The sequence below is a fragment of the Choloepus didactylus genome, chromosome 9 (genome assembly GCF_015220235.1).
Source record: "Choloepus didactylus isolate mChoDid1 chromosome 9, mChoDid1.pri, whole genome shotgun sequence".
Taxonomy (NCBI): Eukaryota; Metazoa; Chordata; class Mammalia; order Pilosa; family Megalonychidae; genus Choloepus; species Choloepus didactylus.
In genome coordinates, this window is record NC_051315.1 from 134,448,998 (window position 1) to 134,466,749 (window position 17,752).

At 64.9% G+C, this 17,752-nt stretch overlaps 1 protein-coding gene across 9 annotated transcripts in view; it reads left to right on the forward strand.

Moving 5' to 3' along the window:
* CROCC2 (ciliary rootlet coiled-coil, rootletin family member 2) overlaps window positions 1-17,752 on the forward strand; it is a 98,109-nt gene that overhangs the window by 55,813 nt on the left and 24,544 nt on the right. For 7 of the 9 annotated variants that reach the window (XR_005218824.1, XR_005218825.1, XM_037849832.1 and 4 more), the window contains 13 exons: window positions 501-649; window positions 4,277-4,377; window positions 5,965-6,130; window positions 9,936-10,039; window positions 10,574-10,744; window positions 10,925-11,021; window positions 11,108-11,197; window positions 11,474-11,665; window positions 11,764-11,912; window positions 14,054-14,206; window positions 14,664-14,808; window positions 15,244-15,390; window positions 15,731-15,961. Coding sequence is in view for 7 of the 9 variants with exons in the window: in XM_037849832.1 (XP_037705760.1) it covers window positions 501-649; window positions 4,277-4,377; window positions 5,965-6,130; window positions 9,936-10,039; window positions 10,574-10,744; window positions 10,925-11,021; window positions 11,108-11,197; window positions 11,474-11,665; window positions 11,764-11,912; window positions 14,054-14,206; window positions 14,664-14,808; window positions 15,244-15,390; window positions 15,731-15,961 (1,895 nt within the window). In the remaining 2 variants the exon portion in view is untranslated. Of the gene's footprint in view, window positions 1-500; window positions 650-4,276; window positions 4,378-5,964; window positions 6,131-9,935; window positions 10,040-10,573; window positions 10,745-10,924; window positions 11,022-11,107; window positions 11,198-11,446; window positions 11,666-11,763; window positions 11,913-14,053; window positions 14,207-14,663; window positions 14,809-15,243; window positions 15,391-15,730; window positions 15,962-17,752 lie in introns of all 9 variants that reach the window. The other 2 variants (XM_037849828.1, XM_037849829.1) reach the window with 2 other exon arrangements.

A 17,752-nucleotide genomic window follows, 5' to 3' on the forward strand; every position in this document is an offset into this window, starting at 1 on the left:
TGGGGTTGGGGAGATACCCAGTGATGAGAACCGCCGCCACCCCGTCTTCTGCTGTAACTGGTTTGGAGCGGGGCCTGCGCACGGGGCCGCACGGGGATTAAGGATATTGATGCATTTTTATTTGCAAAACTCTACAGTCACCAAGTAAAAGCCCTCCCTCCCCGGCCCCTTGTCCCCTGGTGACCTCTATTTGTAAATGAAATTCCAACATTACAAAAGTAATATATTTTTCAATAAAATTTCTAATAGAAAACAGATGTTGATCAAAGGCAGGGGAGGGGTAGAGCGCCTGCTGGCAGGAGAGGGGGGGTAGGACGCAGAAGGGGTGCAGAGTGGGATGCCCCCCACCCGGGGCGCCCGGAAGCCTGGGGCCGGCCCAGCGGGGGGGTCTGGCAGCCAGCCCAGCGGCCCCGGGGCTCGGGGTACTGTAGCTGGAAGAGCGTGGGGTCCTGGGCCTGCTGCCCCTGGCTGCCCACAGCCCTGGGCGCTCCTGTCCGCAGGGGTGCGGGAGCCCCTGGGGGCTGCAGCCCAAGTGCGGGAGGAGAACAAGCTCCTGCAGGAGGCACTGACCCGCCTGGAGGGCCTGCTGGCCCAGATGGGCGCCGAGCGGGACGAGCTGGCCAGCAAGTACCACGCGGTCAGCGAGCAGGTGAGCAGTGGGGGGACACCGGGCCGGCCGGCAGGTATGGGCTGCCCCGGGTGAGGCGGTCACCCTGAGACCAGTGGTTCTACCAGTGGGGCTACGCAGCGAGTCTCAGAACACACTACAGTGCATCCAAACCCTGGGACTACAGACGGGGAAACTGAGGCAGGGCTGGGCAGGTCAGAGCAGGAGGTTCCCAGGCCCCCCCGGCCTCTGGCCCAGCTCAGTCACTGACTTGTCCTGCCTGCCCGGGAACCCTGTGGGGGTGGCCTGGTGGGCCCTGACCCCTGGGTGCCTGGTGCCCAGCCCAGCGTCAGGCAGGGAGCCCCCAGTCAGCACCTGCTGAAGGAAGGAGGGGGCAGCAGCGGGGTTCTGGCCCCAAGCCCTGGACAGCGGTCCCGGAGAAACGGCTCCTCCCTGGCCCCCCAGCCCTCACCTCACAGCTGAGGCTGGCGAGGCCTCCAAGGACAGAGGGTGGGGGTCCGGAGCAGGTGACCTCAGCACACGCCTCCACCCCCTCGTCCCCCAGTGGCAGAGCCCCTTCCAGGAGGCCCAGGAGCTGCAGCAGGAGGTCTCCTGGGTCAAAAAGTGTGAAGCTGGGAAGGGCCTCCAGTTGTATAGATGGGGAAACTGAGGCAGAAAAGTGAAGACGCTTGCTAAGCCACAGCCTCTTCACTTTGTCAGCCACTCTGAAGGCATGGTTGTGGGGTACAGGGCTGCTGAGGGGCTTGGGTGAGGGGCAGGCGATGGGTGAGGGGCAAAGGGCAGGCAAGGGGCTTGGGTTATGGGGCAGGCACGGAGCAGGTGCAGGGTGGGCTAGGGGTGGGTGAGAGGCGCCCCAGGCCAGAGTCTAAGGCTCAGAGCCCCCACCATGCTTGTCCTTGCTCCTACCCGTGCTCTGCTGGGCAAGACCGAGGACTCCACTTTCCAATGAGGAAACTGGGGCTCAGAGAAGGGCAGGTGCTCCCCCAGGCTATGCCGCTGTCCCCGGGGCCACGCCCCAGTCTGGCCTTCTGTGGGGTCCTGGAGGCTCGCAGGAGAGACTTGTTCTCTGCCCCATCCCCGATCCCTCAGGCTCCCCTGGGCCCTGCTCCGCCCCCCACCCTGTTCCGCCATGTCGGCCCCCCTTTTCCCCATGCAATCACCCCGTCCCTCTGTGCACCCCTCGACTCCCCCACCCAGAGTCCTCAGGGGCAGGACCATGAGGGTCACCCCCATCCCCAACCCAGGGTCCCGGGCGTCTCGGAGCCCCCCCACACTCCTCCAGCCCCGAGTGGTTGCGGGGGCCGCGGGGGCTCTTCCTGGCACAGGAGGGGAGATGCTGGGAACAGGCGGAGGGGATAATGGCCAAAGGCCCTGCCAACGCATCGCTGAGCCTCGTGCGTCAGCCCAGCCCCGGCAGCCGCAGCTCCGCTCCCTCCTGGCCTGGCCCCAAGACGCCCCCAGCACGCAGTGGGCAGGGGCAGGTGTGACCGCTGCATGGGCACCTCCACCTGGGTGGCACCCCAGCCCCCGCCAGCCCTGGCTTCTGCTGGGACCCCAGCCCCTCTTTCCCTGCCAGTGGCCGGGTCAGGCCCTGTCCCCTCCACGTCTGTCCAGCACCCACCAGGCCCTCCTGCACCCCCAGCCCCAGCTACAGGCCCCGGGCATGAACCCACCCCACCCCCGACATCCTAGGGCATGCACTTGGGGTCAGCACGTCAGGCGTGGCCCCTCTCAGCAAGGCCTTCACCCGCAGATCGCCGGTGATCTGGTTCCCTGGACAGCCCCGGCCCGGCTTGGACGGGTCCCCGCCCTGCAGGCCGGCCCTGGGGCCTCCCCTCTTGCGCGGGCCTCACTGTTCCAGCTGGACACGGGCCTCGGGCCAAGGTGGGGGGGGTGCAGGCTGGAGGGGCCAAACAGGCCCCCAGCAGGGCAGCGAAGCCACGGCCCAGGCCTGTGTCCACCCCCGGGGACCAGCTGGGCAGCTCGTGCCCCACTTGCCCAGCAGCCTGTGAGGTGACTGGCTCCTTTAACTGAAGAAGGTGCAGGACCCCCTGGGGAGGGAAGGGACCCTCCCTGGAGCCCTCTTTGTCCCCCGCTGTCTCCCCACCGTGCTCCACTCCTGACCCCTTCTCAGATGGGTGGACAGGCTGTGCCCCAGGACTCTGCTCCAGGCACCCCAGTCGGAGCCTTTACGGGGTGGGGCTCTCGTGCCCCCGTCCCGGGCCCTCAAAATCCCCACAGGGCAGTCGGGGAGCAACTAGGGTGGGGCTTGGTCCCACGTGCCCCTCACCGTGCCCTGTGCCGTGACAGCTGGCGTTCCGGGCTGAGGGGCTGGACTGGGCTGGTCTCGGGGAGCCAAAGCCCACGGTGTGGGGGAGACCCGAGGTGGGCCTGCTTCTCTTCGTGGGGTCGTTGAAAGCCAGGGGCCAGGTTTCTGTGTTCCTCCAGGAAGTGCCTCCTTAGTCACATCCAGAGGGTGAGCAGCGCAGGCCCCCGGGCCCCAGACACAGGCCCCTGAAGTCCCTCAGGCTCCCAGGCCCCAAGCCCCCAGGCCCCGAGGCCCCAGGCCCCCTAAGTCCCTCAGGCTCCCAGTTCCCAGCCCCCGTGTCCCCAGGCCCCGAGGCCCCAGGCCCAGGTCCCCAAAGGGGCTGAGAGGAGCTGGGGCAGCAGGAGCTGAGGGCCATGGGCAGGGGCAGGGCATCCTTGTCCCCAACCAGCCCCTACTCTCTCCTGGGAGCACAGACTGGTTCGGGGATGGAGGGTGGCCGAGGTGGGGGTCCCACTCCATGAGGACCTCCTCTGGACTATGGAGGAGGGTGGCTGGTGCTCAGTGCCCAGAGCCCACCAGGGCCTCTTGGCCTTGATGACCTCAGCCAGGCACCCAGAGGGGGCCCCTGGGACAGCAGCCATGCAGGCCTCAGGCCCATCTGCCTAATGGCCCCCCACCAGCAGCCGACCCCCCTGACAGGCATCTGCCGGGAGGCACCCGCCTTGCCGTGTGGCCACGTGAGCCCCTCCTGCCCGCAGAGTCCTGCTGTCCCTGGGCCTCCAAGCTCCATCGCTGTCCTTGGGGGTAGGTGGGTGGGGGCTGCCTCAGAAGGCAGGTCCAGGCTCTCAAACTCAGCTGACCCCCTCCCCCCCCCCGGGCAGCCACACCGGCCCAGAGGCCCCTGCCCTGACAGCTGGGCAGCCCTGCAGTCCAGCAGCAGGCCTCAGTTTACCCATCAGGGAGCAGAGCTGGGGCTGCTTCAGCTGCCTCCAGGGGCCCTGCAGCTCCAAAGCCCCACCCCCACACTGTCCACAGGGCCTGAGGGGACCGGGCACGTCTCCCCTCAGCTCAGCCCAGAGCCTCTGCCTGCCCACCTCCATCCCGCAGCTCAGGGGGGCCGGGTGGGGGGGTTGATTGGGGGAGGGCCAGATCGGGGTGGGGATGGACGGGGATTGGAGGCCGGGTGGGGGTGGGGGGTGGATGGGGGGTGGGGGCCGGTTGGGGGTGGGGACCCACCATCAGGCCCAGTGTGGGGAGGAGGACCCCTGCCCCACAAACCAGAACTGGCCGCACCCCACCCCCACTGTGGGGCCAGGGGCGCCCCCGCCCTCCCGATGGGCCTTGCACCGGGGCCGCCCCCCGGGCTCTCGCCTCTGCAGCTGCAGGCCCGGCTGGGGAGCACGCGGCTGCGGCGTTCGGAGCTGGAGCACAGCATGGAGCTGGAGGAGGCCCTGGGCCGCCTGGAGGCCGCCGAGCAGAGGTGAGGGTGCGGGAGGCCGGGGTCCCGCTGTTCGTCCCTTTGTCCGTGTGACTCTGGGGCTGGGCAGGGGGCACAGAGCGGGCTGGGCCTGGCAGGGGAGGGGGCAGAGCTGGGGTCCAGGTGGCCTGAGTCACTGGCCTCGGGCAGGGTGGGGTCAGATGTCCCCCGGGGGACCCCGTTGTTCATCTCTTGGGGCCAGGCCCCTCGGCACCGGCAGGAGGCTCAGGGGTCCTGGCTTTCCCACCCTCCCGGCCCCATCATGCCCATTTTCTCTGGAGCCACCCGCAGTCCTGGGCCTTACTTTGCCTCCTGCCCATGTCACAGACGAGGAGACCGGCTCTTAGCTGGGGGCCACTCGCGACCTCGGGCTGAGGCGGGGGACGGGCTCTGCCTGTGCCCACTCACCCCTGCCCTTCTCGATGGCGGTGTCCCCATTCCCACCCTCCTCCCGGGCACGGCGCCAGCGTCACGCTTGAACAAAGGGGAGGCAGACAGACAGACCACGGGAGGACGCTAACATTAGGACACTAACTTCACACCGAGCTCCAGCAGCCCCTCGGCTCAGTGCTGTCCTCGCACCCCTGACCCACCCCTCCCGAGCGCACACCTGAGAGGGCGGAGATGCCTGGGAGTGGAGGTTCCCCCGTGAGTGGCCACACGGGGACACAGACACTGCCCCTGGGTGCAGGTCCCGCAGCTCTCAGGGTCTTCCTGGACCTTCCCCCGAGTGGGCCACCCCCAGCGCCTGTGCCCGCTGAGATGGGCAGGCAGGGGTCCCCCAGCACCCCAGTGGTTACCCCAACTCCAGCACCCCAGCAGCCTCAGCCCCCTGGGCCCCTGACACGGTCCCGGAAGGGAAGGCATCCCCCCACGCTCGGCAGGGTCACCAGGAGGGGCTGAGTCTGGGACCCCTCTCCATCTCTGGGGGGGGCGTGAGGCTGTCTGTGGGAGACAAAAGGCCCAGCCTCATTCCTCCCCAGAGAATCTGGAAAAGGAGGAAAAGTGAAAACCAGTTTTGAGGTGGGGGGAAGTTATCCTGAGGGGCGGCCGGTGGCCCGAGGAGCAGAGAGGGGCCTGCAGGCTCCCTGGGAGAGGCAGCCCCCACCTGCAGGCTGCCCGTGGTGGAGAAGGGGCACCTGAACCCCTCTCCCCACCTGCCCCACCTGCTGCACAGACAGCCCCTCCCCCAGGTCTCGGACCCCTCTCACTGGGGGCCCCGAGCCCCACTCTCCTTGCTTATTTCTGGGTTCACCTCTGCTCCCAGGAGGGAGGGGTCTGTCACAGCTGATGGGGGCAGAGCCAGTGGGGGTTCAGAAAGAAGAGGCTGGAAACAGGTGGCTCAGAAAAGGAGGGGTCCTGGGGAGGCATTGGGACAGCCGCCCGATCCTGGCCCTTGGTTTGGGGGGCCTATGGGGCCCCCACAGGTGATCAGCACTGCTCGGGGCACACCTGGGCTGGGGTCGGCAGGCCCGGGAGGTCCAGGCCTCCGTTTGGGCCCTGACTTGGGGCTGGGTCCCTGAGCACCCGCCCAGGCCCCAGCAGGAGAGGCCACCCCCAGCGGCCACACTGTGGTTTCCGCCTGCCCAGGAGCACCGGCCTGTCCCAGGTGAACGCCCTCCTGCGGGAGCAGCTGGAGCACATGAGGACAGCCAACGCCAGGCTGGCCGAGGAGCTGGCCAGGACGACGGGCAGCGTGCTCCACCTGCGGGGCGAGCTGGAGCTCGGGGCGGCACGGCAGCAGGCCGAGAGAGAGGTGCACTGCCCCCCACCTGCACCCACCCGTTGGGGGAGGCCAGCTTGGGTGCCTTGGCCAGGGGTGGTGGATGGGCAGGGGCCGAGAAGGGTGTGCTGGCTTCAGGCCCCTGAGGGCAAGACCACTGACCTGCCACGTCTCCCACACCTGGCGTGGCCACGACAGGCTGCAGAATGAGGGGCACTCAGGTGGGGTGGGCAGGTGGGCAGGACTCGGGGGCCAGCCCTGGAGCAGTGTGAGGGCACGGGAAGAAAATCCTAGCTCTGGCGAGGACCAGGCCCATGGCCGAGAGGGAAGTCAGCCTCCTCAGTCCCGATGGCCCATCAGACTGCAGGAGAGGGACCTCCTTGAAAGAGTGGGGGGCCACAGGGTTGCTCCCAGCCCCATCCAGGGCTGCCAGCAGGGCCCCCGTGGCCTCGTCTGCACAACAGCTGACATCCCAGGCCATTTGTGGGTGAGCCTGGGGGATAGAGGGGTCTGGCCTCCACACCCTGGCCCCGATCTGTTGCTGGATGTGGGGCACCCCGGAAGGGCCATGGCCTGGGGTGAGGGCCCCTCTGCACCTGGGGCAGGGCCTGAAGGGCTGGGGTCTGGATGGGGTCCCTGACAGCACTCCTGGCCACAGTGGGGGCTACAAGCCCTTCATCGAGGAGCCTGGTGTCACCACCTGCACCCCAGGTGGGATTTCTCCCCAGAAGCCGCCTTGGAAATGTGCTCCTTCCAGGTGGATGCAGGAGTCGAGGCAGCCCCGACGTGCCTGGGCCTTGCACTGGCCTCCCACAGGCATCCCCAAACCAGCCCTGTCTGAGCGACTGTCCCTGTGTTTTCCACACATGGTCAGGCAGCGAGGGGGCTACGGGGGGCAGGGGTGGCCTCAGGCAAAGCTGCTGTGAGACAGGGGCCCTGCTCCCCTGCCCGGACCCTCTGTGGCTACCGTGCCTTTCAGCAGCTGCCGTGGACCTGTCCCCTGTTGGGGAGAGGAGGCCTCCGGGCAGCCGACTGAGGCTAAGTGAGGCCGTGTGCTGTCCCCATGGGAGTGCCATCGGAAGAGCTGGGCTCGTCGTCATGGGTGGTCGCCGACAGTGGGCTCCGGGCTTGTGGTAGGGGAGGCCCCTGAGCTTGTCACGCCCCACGCCATTATCGGTCCATGTGGCTGGGCTGACCACATGGTGGCCACAGGAGCAGGTACCGCTGTGGGACAGCAAATGCCCGGGAGAAGAGAGATGCTGAGTTTCATTTTGCATTTGTCATCATGGGTCTTTATTTCCCCCTTGCCCATGAAAGATATTTTCACTGGCTCTCAGTTGTTTTCTCTCAGCACCTTAAAGGTATTCTCTCTCTGTCTTCTGGCTTCCGTTGTTGCTGTCAAGAAGTCAGCTTCCAGCCTGCTCTGATTCTGACTCCTTGTGAAGGTAATTTATTTTTTCACTCTGGCTACTTTTAAGATCTTTGCTTTGACTTTGGTGTTCTGCAATTTTGTGATTTCTTTTTACTTGTCCTGCTTAGGATTCACTGGGCTTCTTGTATCTTCCTCTATTTCTAGAAAGTAGCCATTATCGCTCTAAAGATTGTGCTCATTATCTCTCTCCTCTCCTTTGAACTCCAACTAGATGCACATTAGCCATTTGTGCACCACCTTCCATGCCTCAGAACCTCCCATAGTTCCTTTTTGTTGTCACTTTGGGCTGTATTCTAGATAACTTCTTCAAATCTACCCTCCTGTTTCCAACTTTCTTTGCTGGTGTCTAATCTCTGTTAAACCTGCCCACTGGGTTTAAATTCCAAATACTACATTTTTCATCTGCAAGTCTTCTGTTTGCTGCTTTTCCACATATCTTACTCTTTACTCATGTTGTCAAGCTTCTCATTTTTGTTGATGCATGTTAAAAGTGATTCCGTCTTCTGTGTTTGATATTCTAATAGCTGAAGTTTTCCAGGTTATTATTCTATTGTTTCTGCTGTTTCTTGATCATGGTGCTCTGTTTCCTTGTGTCTTTGGAGAAAATCTTTTTTAACTGAGAGCTGCTTATTTTTTCCTGGAAGTTTGTGAAGATTCTTTGAAACCTGGAATGAATGTGGCAAGTTGCGTAAAGGATTTGCATTTGTCTCTGCCAGTTGCCTGGGGCCTCTGCCTGTCTTTGGGGCCACTTGGAAGTAAAGTTTCAGCTTCGCTGTTTTGAGATGACCCAGGTTATGTGAATCCAGGCTGTGACATGCATGGAAGCTAACTGTAGTTAGTTCCACATCCACGGTTAGGTTTTTCCCCTCTGCTGGACTCCAGAACCCTAAATGGTTTTACTTAGTCTCCTGCTGAGTGTGTGTGTGTGTGTGTGTGTGTGTGTGTGTGTGTGTGCAGCATCTAGGGGGTTAATCTAGCTTGGCCTTACAATGAGGGTGCAGCTTTTGGAATATCGCCCTTATGTGTGGGTTCTCCTACTAAACCCTCTGCTTTGGGTGGGTCCTGAGTTCTGCTCTCTGTCCTTGAGCCCCTTGTGCCAAAGGGGGCTGATGCTGAAACTGCTCATTTGGTGAGATGTGCCTGCGTCCCCTCTGTGTCCCCTGGCTCCCTGCTGTTTGGGCCAGCCTGTCCTTGCACTGAAGAAGGGTTAAGTACGGAATCCACTGGGCACGTCTGGCCGGGCGTCAGCCTCAGGGTCTTACCTGCTCCTGCCCCTTCATGGTCAGTCAGGGCTGGGGAGGGGGCGCAGCTAAAACAAGTGTGCAGCTGGCTCTGGTGCCCGACAGGAAGTGTGTGCCCTGCAGAGTGTCACTGGGCTCACCGAGGGGGTGGGGGGACACCTCAGCTGTGGGATAAGGAAAGGCTTTGTGGAGGAAGAGGTGGTTACATGGCCCTTGAAGAACGGGCAGAAGTGGGAACCTGCTGCATCTGAAAACAGCACCGAGAAGCATCGGGGAGGGGCTCGCTGTGACGGTGGGGCTAGAACGCGCAAGGAAGGGGCACGGGGAGCACAGGACCCCCTGGGCATGTTGGTGAACCCCCAGCTTGCGGGCGACGGTGGGTGTGGGGGGTGGGAGGGTGGCTGGAGACACAGGAGCAGTTGTGCAGGGACGGAAGGCTCTGGGTACACAGGGCAGGGCCGGAGCCCGTTCCTGCCCCTCCCCTCTCCCCTCCCCCCACAGACACGGTCCACTGTGGCCTCCCCCCACCCTCCAACCCCAGTTCATTCTCCCTGCCCCCCGCTAACCCGTGGCTCAGGGGGTGGAGCTTCTAACCCACTCTCTCCCAGCACCTTCAAGGTGGGCGGCCCCACACCTGGACCTCTTACCTGGGGGAAGAGCTGCCTCTCTTGGCTCCCCCTCGGGGCTGCAGGGCCAGGAGCCGTGGGCCCCAGGGGTGCCCGATGCCCCAGCAGCAGACCCACCCGAGTTGGGGTGTGCTGACTGCGGAGCGTTCCTGATGCCAGCCGGTGTGCCGCACTGAGTCAGCAGCCCCTGCCCCTTCTCAGGACCGTGAACCCCACCCCACCTGACCCCACCGGACCCCCGTCAGTGGGCAGGCCCCGTGGGCGTCATACGGGCTGCCCTGGCAGGAGCGGGCTGCGGTCACATGCCGGGTCCCCTGCTGGGGAGCCCAGGGCTCATTCGCCTTCACTAGAAGCTAGGCCGTGGGCGCGGGGGCCGCGGGGCCTGGTGGGGATGCCGGGTCTGCTCCCAGCCCCTGGGGGCCCACCCAGCACGGTGCCCAGAATGCGGCAGATGGGGGCGGATGGGGCCTCAGGGCTCCACTGCCCTCCCGGTGCCCGGGCCTCTGGCCTGAGGAGGACACGAGCCTCTCACTTTCCAGAGCCAGTGGACACACCCCGGGAAGCCCCAGGACGTCCTCTTCCTGTGGAGACAGGCCACGGCGCTCCGGGCACACCTGGCCGAGCTGCGGGCGGCCACGGAGCGGTGAGAGCAGCCGCCCTCTGGGGGCATCAGGGCTGCCCACTGGGCCTGGAGAGGGCGGAGAGGGTGGACTGGGGGAGGAGGGCACTGGGCAGCCAGGGGGCGGTGGGCGAGCGGAGCAGCTCGGCTCCGTCAGGACCTTGCCGGCACCTCACACGTGTCCCCTGGGATCCCCCAGAGTCCCTGTCTCAGCATGCCTGTTTGCACCCAAGGAAACCAAGGCTCAGGGGGGCAGGTGTCATGCTCAGCTGCATCAATAGGGCCCCGTTCTGTGGGCCCGGGCCCTGTCCCCTGCTCCCCCTCTCCCCACCGGTGCTCTGTGGGCCAGGCGAGGGGCTCAGACCCACGTGGAACCGTGGGTGCCTTGTGGGGGGTGGGCTTGCCTGAGGATGGGGGAGACAGGGTTCTGCTGTAGGCAGGGAGCAGGGCTGGGTGCGGCCAGGTCTCTGTCTCCCCGGCCTTGCTGGGAGCCCCCAGGGCCACCCGGCTCTCAGGCCTGGGGGCTCAGCAGTCGGGGCCGGACCCTTGTCCCCCCAGGGGTCTCGCAGAGATGCGCGCAGACGCGGCCCGCACAGCCCGGCGCCTCCACACGGCCTGCCTGAACCTCGACGCCAACCTGCGGCCCGAGAAGCAGCTGCGGGACCGGGTGCGGGAGATGCAGCAGCTGCAGGGCCGCGGGGACGCCGAGAGGGCGGCGCTCCAGGCCAGGTGGGTGCCGTCAGGCGGGCTCACGGAGGGGCGCTCGGCTCTCCTCCCGGCCCGGGAGCGGTGCTGGCCCCGAGACCGCAGGCCAGGCTCCCGGCACCTCGCCCCCCCTCTCCACCCACCCCCATGCCGGGGCCACCTCTGTGCTGCCCACGCTGCCCTTCCACCCCTCCTTCCCTCCAGGCTCTCGAAGCAGGCGCTGCTGGTGGAGAGGCTCAAGGAGCAAAACACCGAGCAGGAGAGGACCATCTCTTCCCTCAGGATGGACGTTCAGGGGCTGGTAGGTGGGCAGGGGCACCTGCAGCTGCCACTCACAGCTCCTGCCAGGGGCATCCCCCCACCTTACTGAGGGACCCCCGACCTTAGGAAGCCAGGTGCAGTGGGGCAGAGCTGGCGGCGGACGGCCTGAGAGATGAGGTGGGATCCCTGCAGCTCACCCTGGACAGCGTCACCCAGGTGCCCGGCCCCTTTCCCAGGGATTCTCCTGGTTCTGCATGAGGGGTGGAGCTGGGCGGGGGGCACAGGGGGCTGGAGCCATCCCGGGGGCTCAGCCCAGCAGCCCCAAGTCACCCGACAAGCAGCAGAACGTCTGGACCCAGCTTCTCCACTCTCTGGTTTATGGCCTGGGGTCTGTCAACTCGGTTTCCCCATCAGTTCCAGCTGAGGCTGGAGATATCTGGAAGGTCCCATTTAATTCCAGCCCAGGTCCCTGTCGCCCTCCGTGTCCGGCAGGTGGCCCAGGGGGACGCAGGGTGCCCGGCGCTGGCGTGGAGCAGCAGCACTGAAGGCGAGGGGGCGCAGGGCCTGCTGAGGACCCCCCTTCACCCCGCATCCCCCCAGCCGCGGGCCCGCTCCCCGGCCACCCCAGACCCCACGCTGCAGGCCGTGCTGATGGCCCTCGAGAGGCGGCAGCGGCGGGAGCAGGTGGGGGCCCCGGGGGCTGGCAGACCGGGGCTCCTCAGCACCTCGCGCTCCCGGGGAGGGCACATGGGGGCCCGGCTGCCTCACGCCCACACCCCCAGGAGCTGTGCTGGCGGCTGGAGTCCTCCCAGGAGGCGGCGGCCGGGCTCCGGGAGCAGCTGCGTGAGAGCCGGCGGGAGCTGCGGGGGCAGCTGGAGGCGCGGAGCCTGGAGGCGCGGCAGGGCAGAGCGGCCCGCGCGCTCCTGGAGAGGTGACGGCGGAGGGGCGGGCGGGGGCTCCGGCGGGCCGCTCTCCCTCCACGAGTCCTTCCAGTAGAGGCCGGCGAGGGTCTCAGCGAGCCCACCTCCCCGGCCGCCCTTGCTGCCCTCTGGACGGTGCCTCCTTGCCCCACCTTCATTTCCCAGTTGCTAAAACAAATTTATCAGTGGGTCAGCTTAAACATCGGGAGTTTATCGGCTCATGGTTTTGGGGAGAGTCCAAAATCGAGGCGTCAGCACGGCGACACTTCTCCCCGGAAGACCGTGGCGTCCAGGGCTGCTGCCGGGGTCCCTGGTGCTTGGCTTTCCCTCGGGTGGCTGCACCTTCTCCTCCTCCCCGGCTCCGTGGACTTCGGCTTCCCCCATGGCCGCCTCTATAAGGCTCCCAGTAATGGCCACATGCTCCCCAAAAGGAACCTCATCAGAAGGTCCTATTTACAGCGGGCTCATGCTCTCAGGAATGGATTAAAATTAAGGCACTTTTTTGGGGGGATTGTAGCTCAACTATTGTCCCCTTATCTGGGCCCTCCTGAGCCACCTGGCACAGGTGTGACGCAGGCCCCAGACTCACCTTCCCAGAGCCCAGGCTGAGCACATCCCCAGCTCCCCTGGCCCCTCCAGAGCTCTCGGGGGCCCAGCCCCGATGCCACAGCCCCCCCTGCCCGCTGGCCCCTGGAGCAGGCCGTGCTCTCCCCTCTTCTGCCCGGCTCCCCACTTCCTCTTCCAGGGGATCTCACCCGTGGGGTCCATAACCTCCCCCTTCCCTCTCCTCCCTGCTGTTGGGGTGGGCCCGCGGGCCCTCCTGGCACATTTGTGGTCTGTCTGCCATGAGGTGCTCTTTCCAGAAGCTTCTCTGCTGGTCTCCCCTGCCCCCGGTCAGTGGTGGGAGGACGTGCAGTGCGTGCCCCAGTGTTTATGGGAGTCCCGTGGAGGCTCAGTGGGGCTTTCAGATCTACAGACTGCTCCAGACGGGGCACGGGGGCAGGGTTCGATCTGCCTGTGGGCCGGGGCAGGCCAGGAAGGCTTCCTGCAGGAGGTGGCACACAGGGCAGAGGCGGCTGGGGCATCAGGGCTGACCACTCCCCCACCCGGGCCTCACTGTGCATCCGAATGTCAGGGCCGGCCCGGCTCCGTTCAGGCCGACAGGGCTCAGCACTGAGAGCCCACCGTCCCCAGACGTACTTGGTGGGGCGGGCAGAGGGCCAGCCCGGGGGCCTGGGGATCCCAGCACGGCAGAGGGGTCCACGGTGGGTTCCCGGAGGGCACAAGGCCTGTGTGGCGCAGGAAGGGGCTTCAAAGGCAGGAAGCAAAGGCATGGGGGGCTGTGTGGGGTGCAGGACGATGGGGGGTGTGGCAGGGACCTCTTGAGGGAGGGCCACCCCACACCCCGAGGGCTGAGGGCAGGCGAGCCCCAGGGAACTGTGAGCAGCGGAGCAGTGGGCCTGGGTGTCCTCGGCACCAGATGGGGCACACCCTGCCCCTCGCCTCTCCAGGTGGCTGCCGAGGGGGCACGAGGCAGCAGAATTGACAACTAGAAGTCCCTGCAGCCTCCCCGGGGGCGTGGGAGGCCTGAGTGGGCTCCGTGCAGCGGGGGCCGGGAGGGGTCGGTTCAAGGAGCTGTTCGGGAAACGCGTCCCAGGACTGGAGGCCGCGGGGGCGGAGCGGGCGGGAGCGGCTGAGATGCGAGACTCTGGCTGAAGGTGGCGGCACCACCACCTGAGGTGAGAACCAGACGATGCCGAGACGGACCAGGGGCTGAGCCGCCGCGGGTCTGGGGGCTGCTGTGGGGGTGAGGCGAGCAGGTGCCTCCTCCATCGAGCTCTGCAAGGCGCAGCTGAGCTGGCACCGGAGTGGCAGCCGGAGCAAGGCCCCTCACGAGCTCCCGGGGCCCGTGCCGGGCGGCCGGGATGAGAGCAGCCCCCAGGGCCACGCCGGGCAGGCAGTCCGGACCCAAGGCCCAAGGAGGGGACCACAGGCTCGGCCCCTCACCCGGCACCGCCCTCAGCTCCGTCTGCACCGAGGGGCCCCCGAGCCTCCCGGCCGCGGCCCAGATGCGTCCAGCGGGGCCGGCGCCCACCCCCCTTGCCCCGCTGTGTCCCGGGGCCGCCCCAAGCTTGCCTCCCGCTGTGCCCAGGGAGAAGGCAGCCCTGGAGACGGCGCTGGAGGAGCTGGGGGGGCAGGCGGCAGAGGCCAAGGCGGAGAGGCTCCGGCTGGAGGCGGCGAACGCTGAGCTGCGCGGGAGCCTCCGGGGCTGGGCCGAGCGGAGCCGGGGGGCGCTGGAGACCAGGTGGGCCCGGGCGTCCTCGGCGCCAGATGGGGCGCGCCCTGCCCCGCGCATCTCCAGGTGGGCCCGACCCCCAGCACCCTCCCCACGGCCTGCCCCGGGGCCCAGGCGGAGGTAGAGGGTGGGGCGGCCGCCTCAGGTCAACTGGGCGCCACCCCACACGTGTGCTTATGCATATACACACATGCACACGTGCGCACCCACACAGTGCACACACTTGCACACACACCCACACCCACGTACGCACCCTGTCTGTGTGGACGAGAAACCCCCAGACCCACCCAGGACAAGGGTCTCAGCCAAGGGCACTGACTCCCGCCCTCTGGTGTGTCCCAGCTCCCCGTGGGGCTCCCTGGGGATGGGGAGGAGCCAGCGGTCCCCCTCCCCGACGTGGTCTGTGGGGCGGCCCCACCTCCCCGGGGGCAGCCTCACCCTGCCGCCCTCTGGTTTGGGGCCACAGTCAAGAGCACCTGGAGCAGCTGCAGGAAAAGGTCTCGGGGCTCAGGAAGGAGCTGGTGTCGGCCGGGGAGGCGCTGAGCTCGGCGCGGCTGCAGCAGGACGTGCTGGAGGGCAAGAGCGAAGCCCTGCGCGGGGCCCTGGCCCGGGTACGCGCCTGCCCCCGGGGCCCGGCCCACCCTGGCCTCGCTCTCCTTGCCCTGCTCACCCCCCTCCTCAGCCTGCAGGCTGGACGTCCATCACCAGAGCTCCCCAGAGTTGCCAGCGGCCTCCCCCTGCCCCCCACGGGCACCCTGCCTCCCCCCCTTGACCGCTCGCTGCCCCCCACCAGCCCCCTGGCCTCTTACTGGCCTCCCCCTTCCCTGCTCTCTCCTGGCTGGGTCCTTTGTACCCAGGGGGCCGCCACATGTTCAGGGGCTTCCACCGTGTCCCATGCAGAGCTCCAGCTTGCACGCCTCCATGACGTGGAGCTCATTCCCTCCCCAGAGCCCGCAGCTCTGCCTGGGGAAAGCTCTGCCCACGAATCTGAAACTCCCGCAATGGCGCCCCTTGGGGTGACTCCACCCTCCCCCCAACCCCCCCAGGCTGAGTCCAGCAACACCGACCTGGAGCTGCTGGTGACCCGGCTGACGTCGGAGGGGGCGGAGCAAAGGGACTCCCTGGCCCAGATGGCCGCGCTGATGGAGGGGCTGGCTCGGGACAAGGGCACCCTGAGCCACCTGGTCCTCCAGGTGAGGCTGCCGCAGCCTGGGTGGGCAGAGCTGGGCTGGGCTTGCCCTGGCCACATCCCCCCCGACGCAGGCATGAGACGTTGTCCCCCCCGGGTCTCTTGGCCCAGGCCCCACTCCTTTCGGTCACCCCCATCTTCTCCACTCCTGAGTTGAGGGTGGGTTTTGGAGGAAGGGGCCTGCTGAGGACCGAGGGAGCCTGACCAGCCTGGCCCAAGGGGTAAAGGCGCTGCCCACCAGCAGGCCCAGGGGTGGCCAGCCCAGGGGGGCCAGGAGCACAGGGCCATGGGCCTGGACACGGGCCCCTCCCTGCCTGATGCCTGCTCCTGGCCTCCCTGGGCAGCTGGAGCAGGAGCGGGACCACCTGCGGGAGCAGCAGAAGGCATTGGAGCAGGAGCGGGCAGGTGCCCGGGAGCAGCTGGCAAGGGTAGAGCAGCAGCTGGAGTGCGAGCGTGCCGAGAGGCAGAACCTGCAGCAGGTCTGCGGGCACCTGGAGGAGCAGCAGGGGCAGCTGGAGGGGCAGGTGTCCCAGCTCCGGCACGAACGGGCCCAGCTCCAGGAGCAAGTTGGCCAGGTGAGGTGTCCCCAGGGCCCCGGGGGCAGGTAAGGGCCAGGTGAGGGCCAGGTGAGGTGTTTCCAGGGCCCCCAGGGAGAGATGAGGGCCAGGTGAGGCATCCAGGGGCCGGCATCCGATATTTCACCCTTAAGTAGGATGTTATCTGCAGAGTTTTCACAGATGCTCTTTATCGGTGAGGAAGTCCCTTTTTGTTCCTAGCAAGCTGAGGGGTGGTATTTTGTGTTTTTTTTAGTTCATTTTTATTGAGATATATTCACATACTATGCATGCAGTCATACAAAGTGTACATTCAGTTTTTCACAGTGCCATTATATAGTTGTACATTCATCATCAAAATTAATTTTTGAACATTTTCATTACCACACACACAAAAATAATGAGAATAAAATTTTAAGTGAAAAAGAACAATTAAAGTAAAACAAGACACTGGGTGCTTTTGTTTTGTTTTGTTTTTTGTTTGTGTATTTTTTTTGCCCCCATTTTTCTACTCATCCATCCATACACTGGACAAAGAGGAGTGTGGTCCAAATGGCTTTCCCAATCACATTGTCAAGGGGTGGTTTTTTTTTTAAATATCATGAATGGATATTGACTTCTGTCAAATGCTTTTTCTGTATCTATTGGAATGATTGTATTGTTTTTCTCCTTATTCTGTGAAGTTCTCCATATTTTTGGAGCATATTAACAATTCTGAACATATTATCTTATCTGACGGGATCTCCAAATGGGTATATTTCCACTGGCTTTTATCTCTTCGTCTTTTGGTCATTTGTTCTTGTCTCGGTTGAGTGACAAACTTTGTGCTTGGAATTTTGTGGAGATAATTTGAGGCTGTGAATGATGTAAACTTCTTCCAGTGGGTTTTGGAAAGCAGCATTGGAGTCGATTATCTCTATCCTGCCTGGGAAGTAGCTGGGCTTCAGTCCTAAGGGAGGATCTACACGGAAACCCTGGGGTGTTCCTCACCGGAACCTGGGGTGTTTAGCAGCACCCCTCCTCTACGGTGAGCCCCAAACTCCTCTGTCCTATGAGAGCCAAATGTGCCACCTCACTCTCTAGGCTCTTAGCGGCCATTTCTGCTCATCTCCTTACCCTTCGTCCTGTGTTGCGTGTGGATCATGACAAGCAGGGCTCCTCTGCGGTAGGTTGCATTGCGAGTGCTGGTGGGTGTGGAGCCCTGTAAGCAGGCTCTCTGACACTTCAGGTAATGGGTGGCCCCACTGAATTGGGTTGGTCTTCATCTGGGTTCCTGGAGTCCCTTCCAGGCAAATGGGGAGAAGCTGGGGGAGGCCACCGTGCACCTCGCCAGGTGACGGGAGAGCCCAGGACCGGGATCACCAGAACGCCACTGTCTTTGGGGAGACAGCATCACCTTGCTGATGAAGTCCAAATTCCTGGTGTCAGCAGGCCGCCCTTTCTCTGGGGTCCGTGGGACTCTGGGGGTGGCTGGCCGGAGAGCCCTGCTCCGTCTCTGCCTCCATCACCTCCAGCTCCCTCCCCGCCTGCCTCCTCCTGCTGGGTCCAAATGTCCCCTGTGTCACCCTGTTTCACCTTAACCAATGGGATCTTCAGAGCTTCCATTTACAAATGAGTTCATTCACGGGACTGGGAGTTCAGACTTGAACATGGCTTTGTGGGGCACATGATTCAATCCATGACAATCCCCCCCCCCCCCCAAAAAAAAAAAGCAACAGAGAATGTCAGGCTCGCCCAGGGCCCTTCCTTTCCCTGAGACCTTGGCTCAGGCCTGGCTGCTGGGGTGGCTGTGGACGCCGGGCTGTGTCTGCC